The sequence below is a fragment of the Dromiciops gliroides genome, chromosome 2 (genome assembly GCF_019393635.1).
Source record: "Dromiciops gliroides isolate mDroGli1 chromosome 2, mDroGli1.pri, whole genome shotgun sequence".
Taxonomy (NCBI): Eukaryota; Metazoa; Chordata; class Mammalia; order Microbiotheria; family Microbiotheriidae; genus Dromiciops; species Dromiciops gliroides.
In genome coordinates, this window is record NC_057862.1 from 518,893,267 (window position 1) to 518,915,454 (window position 22,188).

Genomic DNA, 22,188 nt, shown 5'->3' on the forward strand with positions numbered 1-22,188 from the left:
CTTGTCTGGTTTCTAGGGACAACGGTAAACACACTGGGGCAGCCCTTGGCATGGATGGAGTTCTCATTATCCCAAGCTCCCCCGACAAAGCGACAGGATCAGCCTGTCTCTGAGCTCCAGCAAACTTCTGCTGGCTCAACTAGTGTGGCCCTGGGGGTTAGGGAAATGTGAGATAGAGAGTAGAAGACTTCAAGGATAGCTCATAACTTCTAGAGGGGAGTTCTGTCCCTGGCCCACATTTGGCTAGATGACCTTGGGGGTCCCTTCTAGCTCTCAGATCCTGTGATCCTGTGACCAGGGGCTCCGCTGACTAGGGCTGGGGCTAGAAATGACAAACAAAGAAGGTGACTTTAACATTCCCGGATGCAGGTGATTCCATCACCAGGAGGGAGTACCAGATCCGAGAACCCTTCTCTCACAGGCATTCAGAATGGAGAGCCCTTCTCCGGCATTTCAGAGGACCACATCAGCTGGCCAGAGGCATCAATCACCCAGGCCTCTTGACTCAGCCTTGGCCTCATCCCCTTCCTTCCGGAGGATCCCAGCAGGTATTAGTGCCCTCAAGACAGAGGGGGCCCAAGCCCGGGAGGCTGAGCAGGCTGCGCTGCAGGCAAACCAGGTGCATCAGGACAACTTGTGGAGGGAGCTGCTGGAGGCTGAGCTCAGGAGCAACAAGCGCTGGTAAGCAAGCTCCCTGTCCCTTCCTCTTTGGCTGAGGCAGCCTAGCTGTCATCTACATCTCCATCTCTTTCTGGGCCTTAATAAGTTGCTTAGGAAAATGCAAAACAAAGGAGATACATTCAAGCCCCCCATCTGTGCATGCATGCACTCCTGCTGCCTTTCAGTGTCCCTGGCTTCCTGTGAGCCTCTGTTCAGGTATCATTTCCTCCATCCAGAAAGTCTTCCCTGATCTCTACCCCACCCCTAAAGGTGTTAGTGCTAGCTCCCACCTCCAATTACTTACTGACTTATGTGTGCATTGTATCCCCCAGTAGAATGTAGGTTTCTTGGGGGCAAGAAGTGTCTCATTTTTGTCCTTGTGCCCCCATTGCTTTGTATATAGAAGCTCTTTGCTTCATGTTTGTTGAACTGAATTATTTACATAAGTATTTAAATTAGAGAATGGTAAGGGCTGGGGATTGGGAAGCAGACTTTAGGACAGACTTAGAATTGGAGAAAAGAGGGCAGCTAGGTGGCGCAGTGGATAAAGCACACGCCCTGGATTCAAGAGGACCTGAGTTCAAATCTGGTTTCATGCACTTGACAGTTACTAGCTGTGTGAGCCTGGGCAAGTCACTTAACCCTCCTTGCCCCGCAAAAAAAATAAAGGAAAAAAAAAGAATTGGAGAAAAGAAAATAGAGAATTTTAGAATGTGGGGGATATTTAAAACATAGGATGTACTCAGAACATAGAACTGGGGGAGACATTAAAACATAGAATCCTAGAACTGAGGAAAACCTTAGAACATAGAATGTCAGAGCTGGGAAGAATGTGAGAGATGATGTAGTCCAACCTCCTCATGATACAAATTGAAACTCAGGAATAAATGAGGCCCAGAGATGAGTAGTGATGTATCCAAGATCACATAGTCAGTTTCAGTAGACCAGGATAAAGACTCAAGTTTCCTGATTTCCAGGCCAGTACTCCAGTCCAGCACAATACTCATTTTAATCTCACTTTCTCATAAGCTTATTTTTTTTCATCTTAAAGTTCAGGAGACTGTAAAATGCTTTATGCTTCCTGTAACTAAAGTAGACAACACATATACCACTATGCAAAAAATAACTGTCTTGTCATTTCTCTCATTTTTCATTTGGAAGTTCCTAGCCACTACAAGGGCTGATGATATGGTAATAAGAGCTTTGGATTTGCAGTCAGAGAACCCTACCAAAGAGAGAAAGGATGTTCTCCTGTCCTGATTACAACAACAGCTCCCACTTCTCTCTCCAGATTCAATAGTTTGCAAAGCACTTTCCTCAGCACAGGGCTATGGGGATGGAGGTGGAGGAGTAGTGAGCATTGGCATCCCCATTTTACAAATAGAGAAATTGAAGCTCTGGGAGTTAGATGGCTTGTCCAGGGTCAAGGAGTTAGCAAAATCAAAGCTGAAACCTGAAATCCTGACTTCAAAACTCCACTAGTTGGTCATTCGTTCACTCAACACATAAACTTTTTTTAAAGCAGTTAATAAAAATTTTATTGTTGATTTTATATATTTGAACCACTTAAATATTACTTTTAAGAAAGGAATGAATATGGAGGTACATGGGGTGAGGAACAAGGGAGGTCTTCAGTAATATAGTAGAAAAATGATAAGGTTATAGAATTCAATTAAGAAAGATGTATGGATAAAGCACCAGCTCTGGATTCAGGAGTACTTGAGTTCAAATCTGGCCTCAGACACTTGACACTTACTAGCTATGTGACCCTGGGCAAGTCACTTAACCCTCATTGCCCCACAAAAAAGAAAGAAAGAAAGATGTAGATGATATCTCTTTTTATGTCACATTTGTTGTAATGTTCTATTCATGTTTTGCACTTTATTGTCAAATATTTTAACTACTTCTAATTTGTAATGAAGCATCATAAGATGTATATTTGGAAGACACCTTAGACATCTATTAGTCATAGAATCTTTTATTTAGATGGGGGAGAAAGCAAGGAAATAAGCATTAATATAGCACTAGTGAGAGGCAGCAGATAAACATTTATTAAGCACCTAGTCAGGGCATTTTCCATTAAGGTCATAGACCATATGGCAAGAATTCAGTTTGAATTCCAGGTCTGCCACTTTCTACTTGTGTTACCTTGGACAAGTCACCTCTCCCCTCTCTCTCTAAGTTTCTGTTCCCTCACCTATAAAACATGGACCATAGACTAGAATATCCTCCTATGTTCCTAAGAGGTTCCTATTGTCTGATGTTCAATACCATGCCTCACCAGCAGGGAGCTGCTGATATTCAGTGAAGGAAAGTTAGGGTGGGCTAAGGAGAAAAGTGAAGAATATATATCCAAAGGACTAGCATGAAATACAAGAATCAGTTACTTTTGTTTTTATTGTCAAAATTCTCTGCCAATTCAAAGTCCAAGAGATTTTTGTGGAAAGAATATTAAATTTAGCACCAAAGGACCAGAGTTCAAATCCTGATTGTCCTATAAGTGTGACCATACAGGCAAGTCACTTCTCTTCTCTAGACTTTAGCTACCCCAGTTATAGACAAGGGAAGTGAACTAGATCCTCTCTGAGATCTTCTCTAGCCCTAAGGCTTATTATATTAAATATGCAGTCCTTTTTTTTTCTCCATGAAGACCTGAAATGTCAATTTCTGCTTCAATTTCTCTCCAGTTATTTATTCTGTATATGTTAGAGTTTCATCTGGGAAAATGTAATTTTTTAAAGTCTGTAAGAAGAGTCAGATCCATACAAATGTAATTAATTAGCAGTCTAATCTTTTAATAAGATGACAAGAAGAGGAAGTCTTCACTGTAATTTAATTTAGTACATAAATACAAAGTATCTTAGTAAATGCCATTTTAATTCAATGCAATAACCATTTATTGAGGACCTACTCCAGGCAAGGAACTGTTCTGAGCACTGGGGAGACAAAGAAACAAACACAACATTACCTAGAGTCAAAAGTTTCCATTCTCCTGGGGCATCCCTGTACACACACAATAAATATATGGTAATTTGAGGAAGGAGTAGGAGCTAATAACTGGAAAGTTCTCAAGAACTCACAGAGAATATGACACCTGAGCTGTACCTTAAAAGAAGCTAAAGAATCTTGGAGGCAGAGGTTAAAAAAGAAATGCATTCCCCATTTGAGGAAGAGCTGCTCCTGGAGCTGAGAGAGAGAAGCCTTATGAGGTCAAGGAGTAACTATCAGTTCCTTAGCTGGAGCACAAGCATACATGAAGGTAGATTGGAGTCAGACTATAAAGAACTTTAATTGCCAGGCTAGGGACAGCTAGGTGGTATGGTAGATAGAGAGACAGTCTTGAAATCAGGAGGACCTCAGTTCAAATCTAGTCTCAGACACTTACAGCTGTGTGACTCTGGGCAAGTCGCTTAACTCCTGATTGACTCCAAAAATACAAACAAACCAAAACCAGCCAAACAAAAAATAATTGCCAGGCTGAAAAGTTTGTATGCCAAAAGCAATAGGGAGCCATCGAAGGATTTTTTAGAAAGAGGATGACAGTGTTCAGACCTGTGCTTTAGGAAGATGATTTTAACATCAGTGTGAAGGATATATTGGGCAGTGGAAAACCTATTAGGAAAATTTATTAGGAAATTATTACAATGGGTGACACAAGAGGTAATGGGGGCCTGAACTAGGGAATGGCCATGTGAGTTGAGAGAAAGGGAAAGATAGAAGAGATGTTGCAGAGGTAGACATAACAAGATTTAGATATGGGGAATGATAGAAAGGGAGAAGTATAAGATGATATCCATGTTATAAAGCCAGGTGAATAAGAGAATGGTGGTGTCCACATCAAAAATTGGGAATCTTGAAGGAAGGGGAGCCTCAAGGAGAAAGATGAGTTCAGCTTTGGACTTAAATCCAATCACTAATGAATCAGAATCACCAATGAAACTTTGTGGGTGTGTGTGTGTGGCAATTGGGGTTAAGTGATTTGCCTAGGGTCACACAGCTAGTAAGTGTCAAGTGTCTGAGGCAGGATTTGAACTCAGGTCCTCCTGAATCCAGGGCCAGCGCTCTATCCACTGTGCCACCTAGCTGGCCCTAACCACCAATGACACTTAAGACGTTTTAAAATGTGGTCAGAAGTAGAGTGAGGGCAGCTAGGTGGCGCAGTGGATAGAGTGCTGGCCCTGGATTCAGGAGGACCTGAGTTCAAATCCAGCCTCAGACACTTGACACTTACTAGCTGTGTGACCCTGGGCAAGTCTCTTAATCCCCATTGCCCCACCACCACCCCCCCAAAAAAAAGAAGTAGGGGGAGGGAGAGGAGGGTTACTTTGAAAGACCAAAAAACTCTGAACAAAACAGTGGCCAATCTTCAAAAATCAGTCTTCAAAAGAATGATGAAGAAATATACCTCCTACCTGTACACTAGAGATACAAACTGAGACATAACCAATTTTCAGACATGGCCAGTGTGTTGATTCATTTTTCTTCATTCTACATATTTATTACAATGGAGCACATCTTCTGAGGGGTGGGGATGGAGAGCAAGGTGGGTTATGGGTAATGGGTAGTGATAGACACTGAAAGGAGCATCACCAAACCATTTTTAAATGAACAGAAGGAAAAAAGAAGTAGAGAAGGGGGCCCCATTAAGGAAATTTTATTACTACCTGATTAAATTATATTTATCTATATAATCTATCTGTTATCTTTCTTTGTCTAACTAGACGTACTTATACATATACACATATGTGCGTGTATATATATATATATATATATATGCCTGTGTGTATACACACACATATACACAGGGTGTCCCAAAAGTCTTAGTGCATTTCAAAGCTGATGTGCAGTCAGGTTTTGGAACATCCTATATATGTATATACACACATACTTGTATATACATGTATATACTTGTTTATATGTATATGCAAATAAATGATATAACAGTGGCACAAGCAGGGAGCAGCTCTGACAGTACCTCCCCATGAAGTGAGGAGTCTGGGGACCCTGCTTTGAGAACGGTCATGATAACATGGAATGGAAGGATCTTAGAGAGACAGTGGAGCATGGATAGGCATTCTGTAACTGGTTTACTGTAATGAAAAGAATTTGTTTATTATGAACAGGAGAAATGAAAATATCCCTTATGGATTTAATATAACTTGTTTTCTTTCCCCAGGATTGAAAATTGGAGTTTTTTGAAAGACTATGATCCATTGGTAAGATACATTCATGTGTGATAGTGTTGTCTATCTTAATATCCTCCTTTTGGGTCAGCTAAGTGGTGCAGTGGATAGAGTATTGGCCCTGAAGTTAGGAGGACCTGAGTTCAAATCTCACCTCAGACACTTACTAGCTATGTGACCCTGGGAAAGTCACTTAACCCCAATTGCCTTAAATATCCAGGGCCATCTCCAGTCATCCTGATGTATATCTTTTTTCCTCTTAAAGTATTTTTTCCAGTTACATGTAAAGATAGTTTTCAACATTTGTTATAAGATTTTGAGTTCTAAATTTTTTTCCCTCCCTCCCTCCCTTCCCTCTCTCTTCCCCAAGACAGCAAGCAATCTGATTAGGAGATATAGATATATATAGATAGATAGATATACACACACACATATACATATATATACACATATACATACATACATACACACATATATATACACATATATACACATATACATATATATGTACAATCATATTAAACTTATTTCCACATTAGTCATATTGTAAAAGAAGAATCAGAACAAAAGGGTAAAACTTCAAGAAAGAAAGAAAAAACAAACAAAAAAAAGTAAAAATAGTTCTTTTTCTGAAAGTGGAGAGCATTTCCCATCATGTGTCCTTTGGAAATGTCTTGGATCATTGTATAGCTGAGAAAAGCAAAGTCTAATACAGTTGATCATCATACAATGTTGCTATTACTGTGTACAATGTTCTCCTGCTTCTACTCACTGCACTCACGTCCTCATGTATATCTTGCCACTGGACCCAGATGGCTCTGGAGGAGAGAGTGAGACTGGTGACTTTGCACAGCCCTGCCTCACTTAAATCTAATTCACTTCAAGTCATTACATCAGCTCCCCATGTTATGGTCCTCTTCGATGACAAAGGACAAACAATAACAACAGTATCTTCTTCTAGCATGTCATCACGTAGTGAAGGTGACCCTGGGTTCCCAAAGACCATGCCATCAGACCTAACTCTACCCGGTCCTACCAAACTGGAAGGGTCTAGAGTACTGGCTTCATGACAGACTGTTTCTGTTGTCCCAGGATCTTCCTGACCAAATGCACCAAAACAGGAAATTCAATCAAACTCTTATTAAGTACCTACTATGTGCAAGGTACTTTGTGAGGTTCTCAAGATCCAAAGGCAAGGGGGCAGCTAAGTGGCACAGTGAATAAAGCACCAGCCTTGGATTTAGGAGGACCTGAGTTCAAATCCAGCCTCAGACACTTACTAGCTGTGTGACCCTGGACAAATCACTTAACCCTCATTGCCCCACAAAGGAAAAAAAAAAGATCCCAAAGCAAAATCCCAATGGTATTAAACCTCAAGAAGCTTAATTCTATTTGTGGAATATAGCATGTGTACAAGTAAACAAGTTCCAATTATATAATCATGTGAAGACTTCCTCCAGTGGAATGGGTGGGTGAGAACAGTTTGTTCCAATGTCCATGAAGGTGGCCAAAGTAGGCACTGTGGAGAGCTTAGAGCTTGGTCAGACATCAAGGACTCCAAGGTTACCCACTGTGTCCTAAGCCATTTCTAGTCATTCTGACTTTTGTCTTGCTGCTGGACTTTGATGACTCTGGAAGAGACAGTGAGGTTGATGACTTTGCAACTCTGCCTCATTTAAATCCAATTCACTTGTAAGTCAAGATTTAACCCCATGATGTCATTGATCCTCTTTGAAAACAAAGGACAAGGGGCGGCTAGGTGGCGCAGTGGATAAAGCACCGGCCCTGGATTCAGGAGTACCTGAGTTCAGATCCAGTCTCAGACACTTGACACTTACTAGCTGTGTGACCCTGGGCAAGTCGCTTAACCCCCATTGCCTTGCAAAAAAAAAAAAAAGAAAAAGAAAACAAAGGACAAACAAGTATGAAGATGGAAAAACATGTCCTTGGTTCTCAGATACCACCTCTAAGAAGGAAGCCTTTCATGATATCTTCAGTTTTGGAAGCTCTCTCCCTTTTCAAATCAATCTGTATATTTACCTGTGTGCTTATCATACATTTAATAGAGGAAAGTGTCCTGTAGTAGACAGAGCCCCAAGCTTAGAATCAAGAAGACCTAGGTTGACCTAGATTCAAATTCAGACTCTAATGTGGTGACTAGATGTGTTACTTAGCCTCTAGACTTGCTACGTTTAGGATTGGTGGAGGGAATTACCACATCACCAATAATTCCCTGTGCTGGTGAAATCTCAAATCCCTGGAGTAACCTTCACATATTTGCGTGTAAATGTAAAATACCCCTGAAGTATAATATAAATGATTGAGGGTGGGGATTGTTTCATTTTCATATTTTGTCCTCAGTAATTACTAATGTCTTCCACATAATAGACACAACAAAATTTTACTGAATTAAATTTAATCACCATTGTGGGTTATCCATAGTTAGACAAGGATCAAACAGTACTTTACGGCTGCAAAATCACCCTGGTCTAACACAGCTCTGAAAATGGTGTCATGGAAAGAGCGGAGTTTGTTCTCAGAGCAGCCAGGTTCAAATCCCATCTCTGCTGTTGTAACCTTTGGAAAGTTCCTTTCTCTCTCTCAGCCCTCAGCCTCCTCACCAATGAAACAAAAAGATTAAACTGGATAGTAACTTTCAGTTCTATATCCTACAAATTAAAAGGTACAAAGCTCTGAAAGGAGCTCCCTTCCAAAGAATAAAAATAAAAAAGGTAATTGCTGGCCTACAAGATGAATGTTATATAGAGAGAGCCTTTCTTGGGCATTCAATAGGTCAAAATAATTATCAGAGTCAAATAATGCCCAGCAGCTGACAATATGAAGTTGGTGTAGGCATATTCTCTGGTCTCAGTCAAGTCCTCCTAGCAGTGATTCACATGGTATGTTCCCTCCTTGTCCTGTTCCATCGGAAAGAGATTCCAGTCACCTCCTACAGATTTTTTTTTGGAGGGAGGACCATAATTGAAGCCTTTGGAATAGATCGAGAAAATTCTATAGAAACAGAACAAATATTTTAGTTGAAAGTAACATCTTTCTCCATCTTTCTTTCCCCCAGGTTAAACAACCTGAATTTTCCCATAATTTCCCTTCATCTGGCCTTTTATGCCAAAGGGATCCTTTTGGAATTGGAAAAGTGCTACATTAGATATGGCTGATGTTTTTGTTTTTGGTTCTTTTGGGGTTTTGGGAGGGGGGGTTGCAGGGCAATGGGGGTTAAGTGACTTGCCCAGGGTCACAGTACTCCCGAATCCAGGGCCGGTGCTCTATCCACTGCGCCACCTAGCTGCCGCCCTGATGTTTTTGTTTTGACAGCACTTTGTGGCTTGTAAAGTACTTCAAATGTCATCATATCTGATACTTATAATAATCCTATAGGCTTGATGCTATCACAATACTCATTTTTAAGATGGGGAAACAGGGGCTCCGAGTGGTTAAGTGACTTGCCAAAGTCACCCAGTTAATTTATCAAATTCATGTATGAGTCAAGACATCACTCTATGATGTCATTAGTCCCCTTCAAAAACAAAGGATCACCAACAACGACAACTAATAACTGCCTGAGGAGGAATATGTGCCTTAATCTTGATTTCAAGCCCACTTTTCTTTTTTTTAAATTTATTTTGTTCTGAACTTAAGAAATAAAACAACCATTTCCATAATAACAGAGGATTGCCCTGAGATTCCCAGTCCACTATGTATAACATGCTATTTCTTTCAAATATACCACCAAGTTATCATACAACTTTCTTTCCCCTTCCTGTCTGCCCCCAAAAAATTTTGAGATGGCTACCATTAGACATAAATCTGTGTGCACACAGTACACACACACACACACACACACACACACACACACACACACACACACACATATATATATATGTCAATACTTTTCTGTATTCAAACAGCTTATTCATAAGATCTGGGCAGTAAATTTGGGTATTTATAATAGAATGACTTGGTTGCTCAAAGATGTTCTTTTCTTTTCTTTTTTTTTTTTTTTGTGGGGCAACAAGAGTTAAGTGAATTGCCCAGGGTCACACAGCTAGTAAGTATCAAGTGTCTGAGGCCAGATTTGAACTTAAGTCCTCCTGAATCCAGGGCTGGTGCTTTATCTACTGCACCTCCTAGCTGCCCCCTCAAAGATGTTCTTAAAACAATACTGCTGTTACTGTTTAGAATGTTCTCTTGGTTCTGCTCATTTCATTCTTCATTATTCCATGGAGGTCTCTCCATGCTTTTCTAAAATCATTGAGCTCATCATTTCTTATAGTGGAGTAATATTCCATCATGAACATGCACCATAGTTTGTTCAGCTATTCTCCAACTGATGGGCATCCCTGTGATTTCCAGTTCTTTGCCACCACAAAGAGAGAGGCTAGAAATATTTTAGAACACGTAGATTCTTTTCCTTTTTCCCTAATCATCTTGGAAAACAATCCTATGAGTGGTATTGCTGTTCTTTTAGGCATAATTCCAAGTCTCTCACCCAAATGGTTGGATCAGCTTGCAAATCCACCAACAATAAATTAAGTTCAAAATTCTTCCACATCCTCTCTAACATTTGTCACTTCCCCCTTCTATTATTTTAGCCAGTCTGGTAGGTGTAAAAATGATATTTCAAGGTTGTTTTAATTTGCATTTCTCTAATCAGGAATGATTTAGAGCATTTTTTTCACATGACTGTAAATTGTTTTGATTTCTTCATTGGAAAACTGCCTGTTCATATCCTTTGACAATTTATCAATTGGGGAATGACTTGCATTCTTAAAGATTTGACAAAGTTCTTCATATATTTAATATGAGACATTTATCTGAGGAACTGTCTATAAAATTTTTTTCCCAGTTTTCTTCTTCCTTCTGATCTTTGCTAAATTTTTTATTTGTACAAAATCTTCTTAATTTAATGTAATCAAAATGATCCATTTTACATCTTGTAATGCTCTCTACCTCTTGTTTATTCATAAATTGCTCACTTATCCATAAGTCTGATAGGTAATATATTCCATGTTCTTCAAATTTTCTTGTAATATCTCCCTTTATTTCTAGGTCATGTACCCATTTTGACCTTATCTTGGTGAATGGTCTGATTGATCTATGTCCAATTTCTACCAGACTTTCCAGCTTTTCCAACAATTTTTTTTTACTAAATACTGAATTCTTGTCCCCAAAACTTAAGTCTTTACACTTGTCAAATACTAGGTTTATATATTCATTTGTTGCTATATATTGCATTTCTACTCTGTTCCACTGATCTACCTTTCTGTTTCTTAGCCAGTATCAGATAGTTTGACAATTACTGCCTTATAATATAGTTTAAGATCTGGTGCTGTTAAACTTCCTTCCTTTACATTTTTTCCATTAGTTCCTTTTTCTACTCTTGAACTTTTGTCCGTCCAAATGAATTTTGTTATTTTTTCTAGCTCAATAATATTTTTTTTGGTAATTTAGTTGGGATAGCACTGGCCTTGGAATCAGGAGTACCTGAATTCAAATCCGGCCTCAGACACTTAATACTTACTAGCTGTGTGACCCTGGGCAAGTCACTTAACCCCAATTGCCTCACTAAAAAAAAAATTAAATTAGATATCCTATTTCCTCTTCCTAATCTAGGCAGTTTGTATTTTTGTAAATATTCTTCCATTTCACTTAAATTTTTAAATATATTGTTATATAATTAGGCAAAATAGTTCCTTACAATTGCTTTGATTTCACTTCTTTAGTGGCATATTCACTTTTTCATTTCTGATACTAATGATTTGTTTTTCTCTCTTTTTTTAATAATATTAACCAATGGTTTATCTATTTTACTGATTTTGGGGGGGCAGGGCAATGAGGGTTAAGGGAATTCCCCAAAGTCACACAGCTAGTAATTGTCAAGTGTCTGAGATCTGATTTGAACTCAGGTGCTCCTGAATCCAGGGCTGGTGCTTTATCCACTGCACCATCTAGCTGCCTCCAATTTCACCTTTAATTTTTGGCATTTCCAAGTTAGTGTTTAACCATTACTCTTCTTTTAAAATGCCTTACTTTTTTTTTCTTTTCTTTTTTTTTTTTAGTGAGGCAATTGGGGTTAAGTGACTTGCCCATGGTCACACAGCTAGTAAGTGTTAAGTGTCTGAGGCCAGATTTGAACTCAGGTACTCCTGACTCCAGGGCTGGTGCTCTATCCACTGCGCCACCTAGCTGCCCCCTAAAATGCTTTACTTTTTAAAAATTCAATTTTCTTTCCAATGAACAAAAATCTATTTTACTCCCTATCATTTCCTCCTCCCTTTGGAAAACAAAACAATACAAAACCTTTGTAAGAAATATACAGTCGGGGCAGCTAGACGGTGCAGTGGATAAAACATTTGCCCTAGATTCAGAAGGACCTGAGTTCAAACCCGTCCTCAGACACTTGACACTAACTAGCTGTGTGACCCTGGGCAAGTCACTTAACCCCAACTGCCTCACAAAAAACCCCCCCAAAACAAAAAACAACAACAAAAGAAGAAATATACAGTCAAACAAAACTAATTCCCACATTGGCTACATCCAAAAAAAAAACCCCACAACAACAAAAAACCAGAAATCTCATTCTGGACCCTGAGTCAAAACCCACTACTCTTTCTACTACATTATGATGAGTCTAGAAATGAAATCACCTGCCACCCTAACTACAGTTTCCAGGACCTTGAAAAAAAAAATCAAATCACTTTCTATACAAAATACTCTCTCAGTTTTGGATTTGGCTCAACTAACAAGTTGTGTGATGGGCAAATTGCTTTATCTCTCTGTGCTCTCAGGTTTCCCCTCTGTCAAAAACCTGTGAGTACCTACCTCATTGGATCATTAGGAGGATCAAAGAGAGTAATATACATAATAAATACTTTTACAACCATTCTTCTCAACACACACATACACACATACACCCCTACCTTAAAAAAAAAAAAAAAACTAGGGGCAGCTAAATGGTAGAGTGGATAGAGCAGCAGCCCTGGAGTCAAAAGGACCTGAGTTCAAATGCGGCCTCAGACACTTGATACTTACTAGCTGTGTGACCCTGGGCAAATCACCTTACCCTGATTGCCTCCCCCCAAGACAACAACAACAACAAAAACCCCAGACCTATTATTTTATTAATGTAGAGAGCATCTAGTGAGAACCTTCTTTGAACAATGCAGATCTAAACTTTCTCTGCAACTTAGAGCCTTAGAGACCTGCTCAGACACAGAAAGGTTAAGTGACTTACCCCAGGTTCCTACAGCCAGGATGGGTCAGGACCAAGACTTGAACCCAGGTTCTCTGTATTCAATTCAGTTCTTTACATACTCATTCACAGGCAGCATGGTAGCACAGTGGGCAGAGCAATGAGTCTGGAGTCAGACAGGCCTGAGTTCAAATGTGACCTCAGATATTAACTAGTTGTGTGACCCAGCACAAGTCTATCTCTATCTGCCTCAGTTTCCTCAACTGTAAAATTGGGATAATACCTCAGAGTTGTTGGGAGGATTGAGTGAAATAATAATTTTAAGAGCTTAGCATAGTTCCTGGCACATAGTAGGCATTTAATAAATTCTTATTCCCTTCATAAACTTTTGAGCACTTATAAATGTTAGCTTCTGTTATTATTAATATTACTATCATCATTATACAATGCCACATGATTCTATGTGTACATATGCCACGTCAGCATTCGGATACAAATATTTTGTGTAACTTATATGAAATGTGGTTTTCTTTTCCAGGGTAACAAAAAAAAGCATCCAAAACTACCAGAACACATCTCTTTATTTTCCGGCACCGTTCCCAGCACCGCTAATCAAGTCATTGGCAGCAAGGTGAACACAGAGCTAGGTAAGAAGATAGCAAGCATGGATTTTTTCTTCGCTGAAGGAAACCGTAAGAAGAAACTTAAGGATGGTTTTCAATCCACCGAGAATTCCAAAGAAATATTGCATGTTCTCCCCCAAAGTGTGCATCAAGCTTAGGATGAAACAAATGACCAAAAAAAATGTTAATGGAGAACAACACTTTTACCACCAGATTTGTCAAAGGATCTATCAGCCCTACTGAGCTATATCAAGGCTCAGCTCCAAGGAAACTCATGGAATTGCTTGTAGAACATTAGAGCTGGCAGGGTCAGATCATTGAATCCAAACCCCTAGTTTTATTTTTTTTTAACCCTTAGGTTTTTTTGTTTTGTTTTGTTTTGTTTTGTTTTAAGAGCAATGGGGGTTAAGTGACTTGCCCAGGGTCACACAGCTAGTAAGTGTCAAGTGTCTGAGATCTGATTTGAACTCAGGTACTCCCGAATCCAGGGCTGGTGCTTTATCCACTGCCCAACCTAGCTGCCCCCAACCCCTAGTTTTATAGAGGAGGAAACAAGGCCCAGAGAAAGGAAATGATTTGCCCAAAGTCATGCAGTCATTCTGTGGTCTAGCTGGAACTTGAATTGCCTGACTTCCACTCTATTTGACTTTACATTGTAGCTGACTGCTTCTAAATTAATGCTGTTCATGAAAGTCTTTTGAAAGAGATGTAAACATCCATTGTATAAGTTTTCAAGAGGATTATTAACTTGATCTTATTACTGGCAAAGCTGCAGCGAGGGAGGATTAATGTTTTCTGGTTCCTGGGGGGGAAGGTGCTGTTTCTGCCATTGGGAGATTTGGCCATTCAAGATTGCTTGGCAACCTCCAGGTGGCACCACACACCCAGGCATCTTTTAGGAATGGAGCTAACTCTCCGGTGTCATAATAAACTGTCTCTCTGTACTTCATGCAAAAGACATGAAACAGGATCTGGAGTCATCAGGAAAATGAATCATAGGGCTGCTTACAGAAGTTTTAAACAGTCTTCAATTGCTGGTAAATAGTACTTACATCCCTACGAAGCTCTCAGTCTCAGGCTGCCTGCCTGATAGCATTCAGCCAGGTTGCCTAACCAGCTTGGAGAGTGGGCTCAAATAAATATACTGAGGGCAAGCATGTAAGGGCAGGCAAGGGGGGGGGGGAGTGGGGAGAGAAAGGAAGGATGCCAAAAATGAAAGAGGAAATAATCCTGGGGACAACTGTGTAAGAGCCATGAGAAAAATTTGAATTGCAGCTTCTTTGCTTCTTTTTAATTCCTTCACCATTCATTAATTTTTTATCATAAAAGTATTGTATTATTTTCCAGTCACATGTAAAGATAGTTTTCAACATTTGTTTTCATGGGATTTTTAGTTCCAAATTTTTCTGTCTCTCTTCTTTCCCTCCCCCCTCCCCAAAACAGAAAACAATCTGATATAGGTTATGTATGTACAATCACATTAAACATATTTCTGCATTAGTTATATTGTGAAAGAAGAATCCAAACACAAGGGGAAAACCTCAAAAAAAAAAAGCCCAAAAGTAGAAACAGTATGGTTCAATCTGCATTCAGAATCCACAGTTATTTTTTCTGGATGTGGAGAACATTTTCTATCATGAGTTCTTTGAAATTGTTTTGGATCATTGCACTGCTGAGAAGAGCCAAGTCCATCACAGTTGCTCATCACACGATGTTGTTGATACTGTGTACAATGTTCTCCTGGTTCTGCTCAACTCTTTCAGCATCAGTTCATGTAAGTCCTTCCAGGTTCCTCTGAACTCCTCCTGCTCATCATTTCTTACAGCACAATAGTATTCCATTATATTCATATACCACAACTTGTTTAGCCATTCCCCAATTGATGGGCATTCCCTCGATTTCCAATTCTTTGCCACCACAAAGAGTTGCTATAAATATTTTTGTACATGTGGGTCCTTTTCCCTCTTCTATGATCTCTTTGGGATACAGACCTAGTAGTGGTATTCCTGGGTCCAAGGGTATGCACAGTCTCATAGCCCTTTGGGCATAGTTCCAAATTGCTCTCCAGAATTTCACCATTCATTTATTTAACAACATTTATTAAGTTCTGACTGTGCTAGATATGGAGGGGATTGTGTGATGGGGAGATACAAAGCTTAGATAAGATTGTCCTTGCCCTCATAAAATACTTAAGAACTCTTCATCCTTCTAAAACACACAGCACTATCATAACAACATAATATGTGGTCTAACACTAGTCCAGAGCCCAGGCCTTTACCTGCCCATTCCATCGATACCCAGCCCCCTTAATTCTGCAGAGCCTATAATCATGCCTTCTATGTCTGAAGCATAACATCATTAGTTCAGAGTCAATATTAATTCACTAAGTATACAAATTCATTAATTTGTCCAAAGACTATAACTTTGATGGTTGCTATGTCTTCCTTATGTGGCTTTCTTCAGGTCCTAGCTAAAATCCCCCCTTTGACAAGAAGCCTTTCTTGATCACCTTTAATGCTGGTGTTTTCTCTCTATTGATTTTTTCTAATTTATCCATATCCATATCCATTTCTATATCAATATCCATATCCATATATCATGTTTGTACCCAATTGTTTGTACAATGCCCCTATTAGACTTCAAGCTACTGGGGAACAGATACTGTCTTTTTGCCTTTCTTTGTATCCTTAGGCTTAGCACAGCGCCTAGTACATAGTAGGTACTTAATAAATTTTTACTGACCTTATCTGTGTGTGCAATATGAACACCAAGGGTGTTGTGGTTAGACTTGACAATCCAATACTGGAAGTACAAGACAAATAGGCCTGTGGCTTTAGTGCTGGCACGAACAGAGAATTTGGAAAAAATTCTGGATCATTTCTTGACAATGGACTCTATAGAGATCATAGGCTGCAACACAGAATGTAGAGAAGAAACAGAAAAATGTTTTGAAGCTTTCAAACTGTTAAACAGAAGGTTGAAGGCCATAAAAAAATTGCCTGAGGATTTAAAGTTACTGCTACAAAATCAGTGCACAAATTATTTTCAACATTTGGAGCCGTTGACCAAGATATTATTCACAAAATTTCATGTTTCTAGCTATTATCCCTCCACAGTCTCACCAAACACCTTCTCCAATCCAGAAAAGCTCAGCCCTGTTGGTCCTCTCTTCTGATTGATGAATTCCTCTTCCAGATCACTATTTCTTTCTCTTTGGCATAGTATTTTATTTTATTTTCCAATTACATGTAAAGATAGTTTTCAACATTTGTTTTTGTAAGATTTTGAGTTCCAAATTTTTCTCCCTCCCTTCCTCTCCTTCCCCCTCCCTAAGATGGCAAGCAACCAGATATAGGTTATATATGTACGATCATGTTATATATATTTTCAGATTAGTCATGTTGTAAAAGAAGAATCAGAACAAAAGAGAAAGACCACAAGAAAGAAAAATTAACAAATAAAATGAAAATAGTATACTTCAATCTGCATTCAAACTCCATGGTTATTTTTCTGGATTTGGAGAGCATTTTCCACCCTAAGTCTTTTGGAATTGCCCTGAATTGCCTGGAATTGCTGAGAAGAGTCGCCAGATCACTATTTCAAGAAAAACGCCAGCCCAGCTTCACTTCCCTTCTAGCTCTCCAGTCATTTCCTTCATAGCCTCAACTGTCTTGCCCTCTCTCCCCATATCCCCACAGTGGGGTACCCTTTTCCCCACCATACCATCTCCAGGTTTGGGAATAATAAACCATGATCATATCAACTCTGCCATTGTTTCTGGATAGGGTGTGTCAATTGTTGCTCAATCATGTCTGTCTCTTCGTGACCTTGTTTGGAGTTTTCTTGGCAAAGATACTGGAGTGCTTTGCCATTTCCTTCTCCAGCTCATTTTTACAGATGATGAAGTGAGGCAAACAGGGTTCAGTGACTTGGCCAGGATCACACAGCTAGTAAGTGTCTGAGGGCAGATTTGAACTCAGGCAGATGATTCTTCCTTATTCCAAGCCCCGTGCTCTATCCACTGCACCAGCTAGCTGTCCTGGGTTGTGTCAATATACTCCCCTATATCTCTATCACCATCCTGTAATTTTCTGGGCCAAAGTATCTCTCCTAGGATGCCATTCTTCAGCAGGTACTGTTTTCCTGTTTCTCTCCTTGAGGGCAGGAATCCTCTTCACTTTTGTGTTTCTATTCCTTTCTTTGCAACAGTGCTTAAAATATAGTAAGCACTTAATAAATGCTTCCCCCCACCCCATTCATTCTCCAGAAATCAAAAGATGTATAAATAAGTACAGACCAGAGGAGGTGAGAGATGAATCAGGAGACCTGGGAGACTCCACCCACAGACATGATGATAGATCAGTGCCCAGAGGGGATGTGGAACCCAAGCAGTCACAATAAAATGACTGGAGCATTAGGAAATGGGGTTGAGTCACACAGCCAACTCCCAAGCACTTCCTGAATTCTGACATTGAGTACCAACTCCCTTGTCTCTGAATCTTTGCCTAGCAGTTGGTTTTCTTGCTATGCTCTGACTTTTTTATTTCTTCACCCTATGGATAGGACATCGTGCTATCTATGAACCCAACTTGGCTTTGGAATGTGTCGTGACTTTTCTTCCAGCTCATCTCTCATCTCCTCTCCCCCAGGCAGAATGTCAGTCCATGCCTCCTATGGGTTTAACTGATTCCCAGTGCCTATGGGGCCCCAACAAAGGGATGAAGAAATATCCCTTTCTATTCTTCATTCCTTGGCCCAGAGAGAACTTCCTAGATCACTTAATTGTAATTGAAAATATCTCTTCAACCTAATTCTCCCCTTCTAACTTCACAGGATGCAATCCTGTGTCCCCTTGGAGCCCCGCAGAGTCATCTACTCCACTCTAAGCTATCCTATTTCCTTTCACAAACCCCTGATCTTTCCTAATGTTCTAGGTAGTAAATCTTCTTGTTACTGTATAAACATTAAATGGAAAGTATTTCAAATGCAAAGAAATAACCCTCTACTAGTGGGACATAGCAATGTAACATACTAGATTTCATAACAGGTTAGGCTCCTGTTCTGATGAGGCTGACTGAAAGACCCAAGTTCATAGTAATTCTGCCATTTGAAAGTATAGTTATGAAACATATAAATGCCTCGTGATTATACCCCCAGGAAAAGAGAAACAATTCTCTAACAATGGGCAGCGGTGTGGGGAGGGGAGGATCCCAACCTTGTATCATCCTCTCTTCTTTTTTTTTCTTTGCGGGGCAATGAGGGTTAAATGACTTGCTCAGAGTCACACAGCTAGTAAGTGTCAGGTATCTGAGACTGGATTTGAACTCAGGTCCTCCTGAATCCAGGGCCAGAGTTTTATCCATTGTGCCACCTAGCTGCCCCACCATCTTCTCTTTTATGTGACTCTGAGCTTTCTACCATGCACTCATATCATGAACAAAGGGACACAAGGAAATGCATGGAACAGGGTCAACCACAGGGGTTTATAAGAAATAAGATAGATCAGTCAGATGCAGTCTCACAGACTAGAACATGCTTACAGTTACCAGTCCCACCCAGCTGAAGGAAGGGCAAGGGAAGGGGTGAGGACCACTAATTCCTCCATATTCCCCACAATATATCTGTTTTGTTTTGTTCTTTTTTTCCCATTGTTTCCACTACCTGAACCAGCACCCTTGATGCAAATAAGTCTGATACCTTATTTCTTAACCCTTCAGTTTTTAATTCTCCTGTGTGCCCAGAGGCAAGAGATGGAGGAGGGGGAAATGCCAATCTTGCCACTGCTACTGTCCTCATCTCAGAGCATGTGCTATTTCCTTGCCTCAGGAAATGGGCATAAAACTTGATAATCTCAGAAGTTTACTCAGTTCCAGGCCATTCTTCCTCCCTCTAAAAATGGCATTAGAGGAACATGGGAAAGATCTCTGTGGCCACTATGGTGGTAATAATGAATTATGTAAGCAGCCACCTGCTCTGCCTATGTGTAAATCTAGCCCTTCATAAAGTCTGTATTCCCTAAATGTGGAGAAGCAATTTTCTTAGGTCTTCATTTACAGCCACAGAATCCTAGATTTTCTGTAGTACTGACTCAAATCACCAGTCTCCAGTTATTTTTGGTGTTTCTCAAAGCAGATGGGTCATGAATAGATATGATTTAAGGTTGTTTGATTAGGCCAATCCAAAATAAATATGACAGCACAGTGATAGAAAGTTGATTCAGGGCAGCTAGGTGGCGCAGTGGATAGAGCACCGGCCCTGGAGTCAGGAGTACCTGAGTTCAAATCCAGCCTCAGACACTTAACACTTACTGGCTGTGTGACCTTGGGCAAGTCACTTAACCCCAATTGCCTCACCCCCCCCAAAAAAAGAAAGTTGATTCAACATTCATTCAACAAATGTGTATTATGAATTTCATAACCATGCCTTCTCTAATACCAGCTCATCCTAGACCTTCCCTCAGTGCTTGGGGCCCCCTCCCGCAGGGAGCAGCCTTCTATCCCTGTGGTCTGCTCAAGCTGGGCTATTCTTCTGCAAGGCCCACCCCTTCCTTCCATTGGTGAATTCCTCCACTTACATGAGCTAATGCAAAATCAAATGTACTATGTACAAAGTAATATTGTAAGATGATCAGCTATGAATGACTTAGCCATTCTCAACAATCCAATGATCCAGGACAACTCTGAAGGACTTATGATGAAAAATGCTATCCATCTCCAGAGGAAGAACTGATGATATCTGAATATAGATTGAAGCATACTTTTTAACTTCCTTTTTCCTGAGTTTTTTGTCTGTTTTCTTTTATGATATGACTAATATGTAAATGTTGTGCATGACTCCACATTTATGACCTATATCAAATTGTTTGCCTTCTCGATGGGGGAGGGGAGGGAGGAAGGGAGAGAATTTGGAACTCAAAGTTTTAAAAACGAATATTAAAAATTATTTTTACGGGGCAGCTAGGTGGCACAGTAGATAGAGCACCGGCCCTGGAGTCAGGAGTACCTGAGTTCAAATCCAGCCTCAGACACTTAACACTTACCAGCTGTGTGACCCTGGGCAAGTCACTTAACCCCAACTGCCTCACTAAAAAAAAAAAAAAATTTTAATTAAAAAAAAATTATTTTTACATGTAATTGGGGAAAATAAAAAGCTAAAAGAAAAAAAAAGGGGCAGCTAGGTGGTGCAGTGGATAAAACACTGGCCCTGGATTCAAGATCACGTGAATTCAAATCCTGCCTCAGAAACTTGACACTAGCTGTGTGACCCTGGGCAAGTCACTTAACCCTCATTGCCCTTCAAAAGAAAAAAGAAAAAAGGAAAAGAAAAACATTGGTGAGTTTCTCCTGGGGCCTCCATTTTGTGGAGGGCCAAGCCAATCAGATTTCATTCCCCTCCTGGCCCAGTTACTGACTTTGTGGATAATAAAACTATGCCCTTCATCTCCCCCTTCCCCTTTTCAGCTCCTTTTTGTGTATTATCTTCTCCCATTAGAATGTAACCTCCCTGAGGGAAGGAACTGTGTTTCTTTTTGTCTTTATATGTATCCTTAGCACTTAGGACTGTGCCTAGCCCATAGTAATTAATATATGCTTGTTTCCCTTTTTCCTTCCCTCCTTCCTTCCTTCCTTCTTTCCTCCCTCCCTTCCTTCTTTCCTCCCTCCCTTCCTTCTTTCCTCCCTCCTTTCTTTACTTCCTTTCTCCCTCCTTTCCTTCCCTCCTTTCCTCTCTCCTTTCTTTCTCTTTCTTTCTTCCTTCCTTCCTTCCTTCCTTTTCCATCCCTCCTTTCCTTCCTTTCCATTCCTTCCTTCCTCCCTCTATTACTTCCTTCCTTCCTTCTTTTCTTCCTTCCTTTCTTCCTGTTGTGAAACGTACTGAGCTAGACACTAGGAAAGCTCTCAAATTAAATATGGTGAGTGAATAAGAAAAGCAGTATAGTAAGTACATAAGTAGATTATGAGACAGTATTGTGGTTTGAAAACTGACCTCTGAATCAGAAGCCCTGGGTTCAAGTCTTACCCATAACAGATACTAACTTTGCAACCTTGGACAAATCACTTACTCTCTCAGTGCATGGGGGAAATTATTAAACTATAGCTTGCAGCTAATGGGCAATGCTATAAGAAGTTCCTAAAAGAAGAGCCCTCTGTGCCCATGAAATCATAGGTCTAAGGGATAGTGTCAGTGGAAGGAAGCACACTAATCATAGAAGCATAGAGGAAAGTTAAATTCTAAACTCATAACTATTGAGCAAAAGTGCTGTAAAGGGACCTCCCCCAATCACTACCATTTCTACATTCAGAGATATTGCTTGGGGAAGTCATTCAGGATGACCTAAATTTGAGTCCCTTCTCAAATACGTGCTAGGTATGTGACCCTAGGCAAGTCACTTAATCAATCTCAGCCTCAGTTACCTTATCTGTAAAATGGGGGTGACAATGGCACCTACCTCACAGTATTGTTGTGAGGACCAAATGAGATAACATGTAAAGCACTTTATAAGTTTAAGACAAAA

At 40.1% G+C, this 22,188-nt stretch overlaps 1 protein-coding gene across 1 annotated transcript; it reads left to right on the forward strand.

The window, feature by feature from the left end:
- The first annotated feature begins 261 nt into the window (after window positions 1–261).
- On the forward strand, window positions 262–14,064 carry C2H2orf50 (chromosome 2 C2orf50 homolog). The gene is made up of 3 exons (XM_043989884.1): window positions 262–681; window positions 5,837–5,876; window positions 13,592–14,064. Exons 1-3 carry the CDS (start codon window positions 431–433, stop codon window positions 13,832–13,834), a joined length of 534 nt encoding a protein of 177 aa, XP_043845819.1. The 5' UTR covers window positions 262–430; the 3' UTR covers window positions 13,835–14,064.
- The last annotated feature ends 8,124 nt before the right edge of the window (window positions 14,065–22,188 follow it).

What these genes read in the sequence shown, in the direction of transcription:
- C2H2orf50 (XM_043989884.1), top strand. Translation starts at nt 431, where the DNA reads ATGGAGAGCCCTTCTCCGGCATTTCAGAGGACCACATCAGCTGGCCAG. An exon ending in CTCAGGAGCAACAAGCGCTG is followed by an intron (nt 682 to 5,836) that starts GTAAGCAAGCTC and finishes TTCTTTCCCCAG; the next exon opens with GATTGAAAATTGGAGTTTTT. An exon ending in TGAAAGACTATGATCCATTG is followed by an intron (nt 5,877 to 13,591) that starts GTAAGATACATT and finishes TTTCTTTTCCAG; the next exon opens with GGTAACAAAAAAAAGCATCC.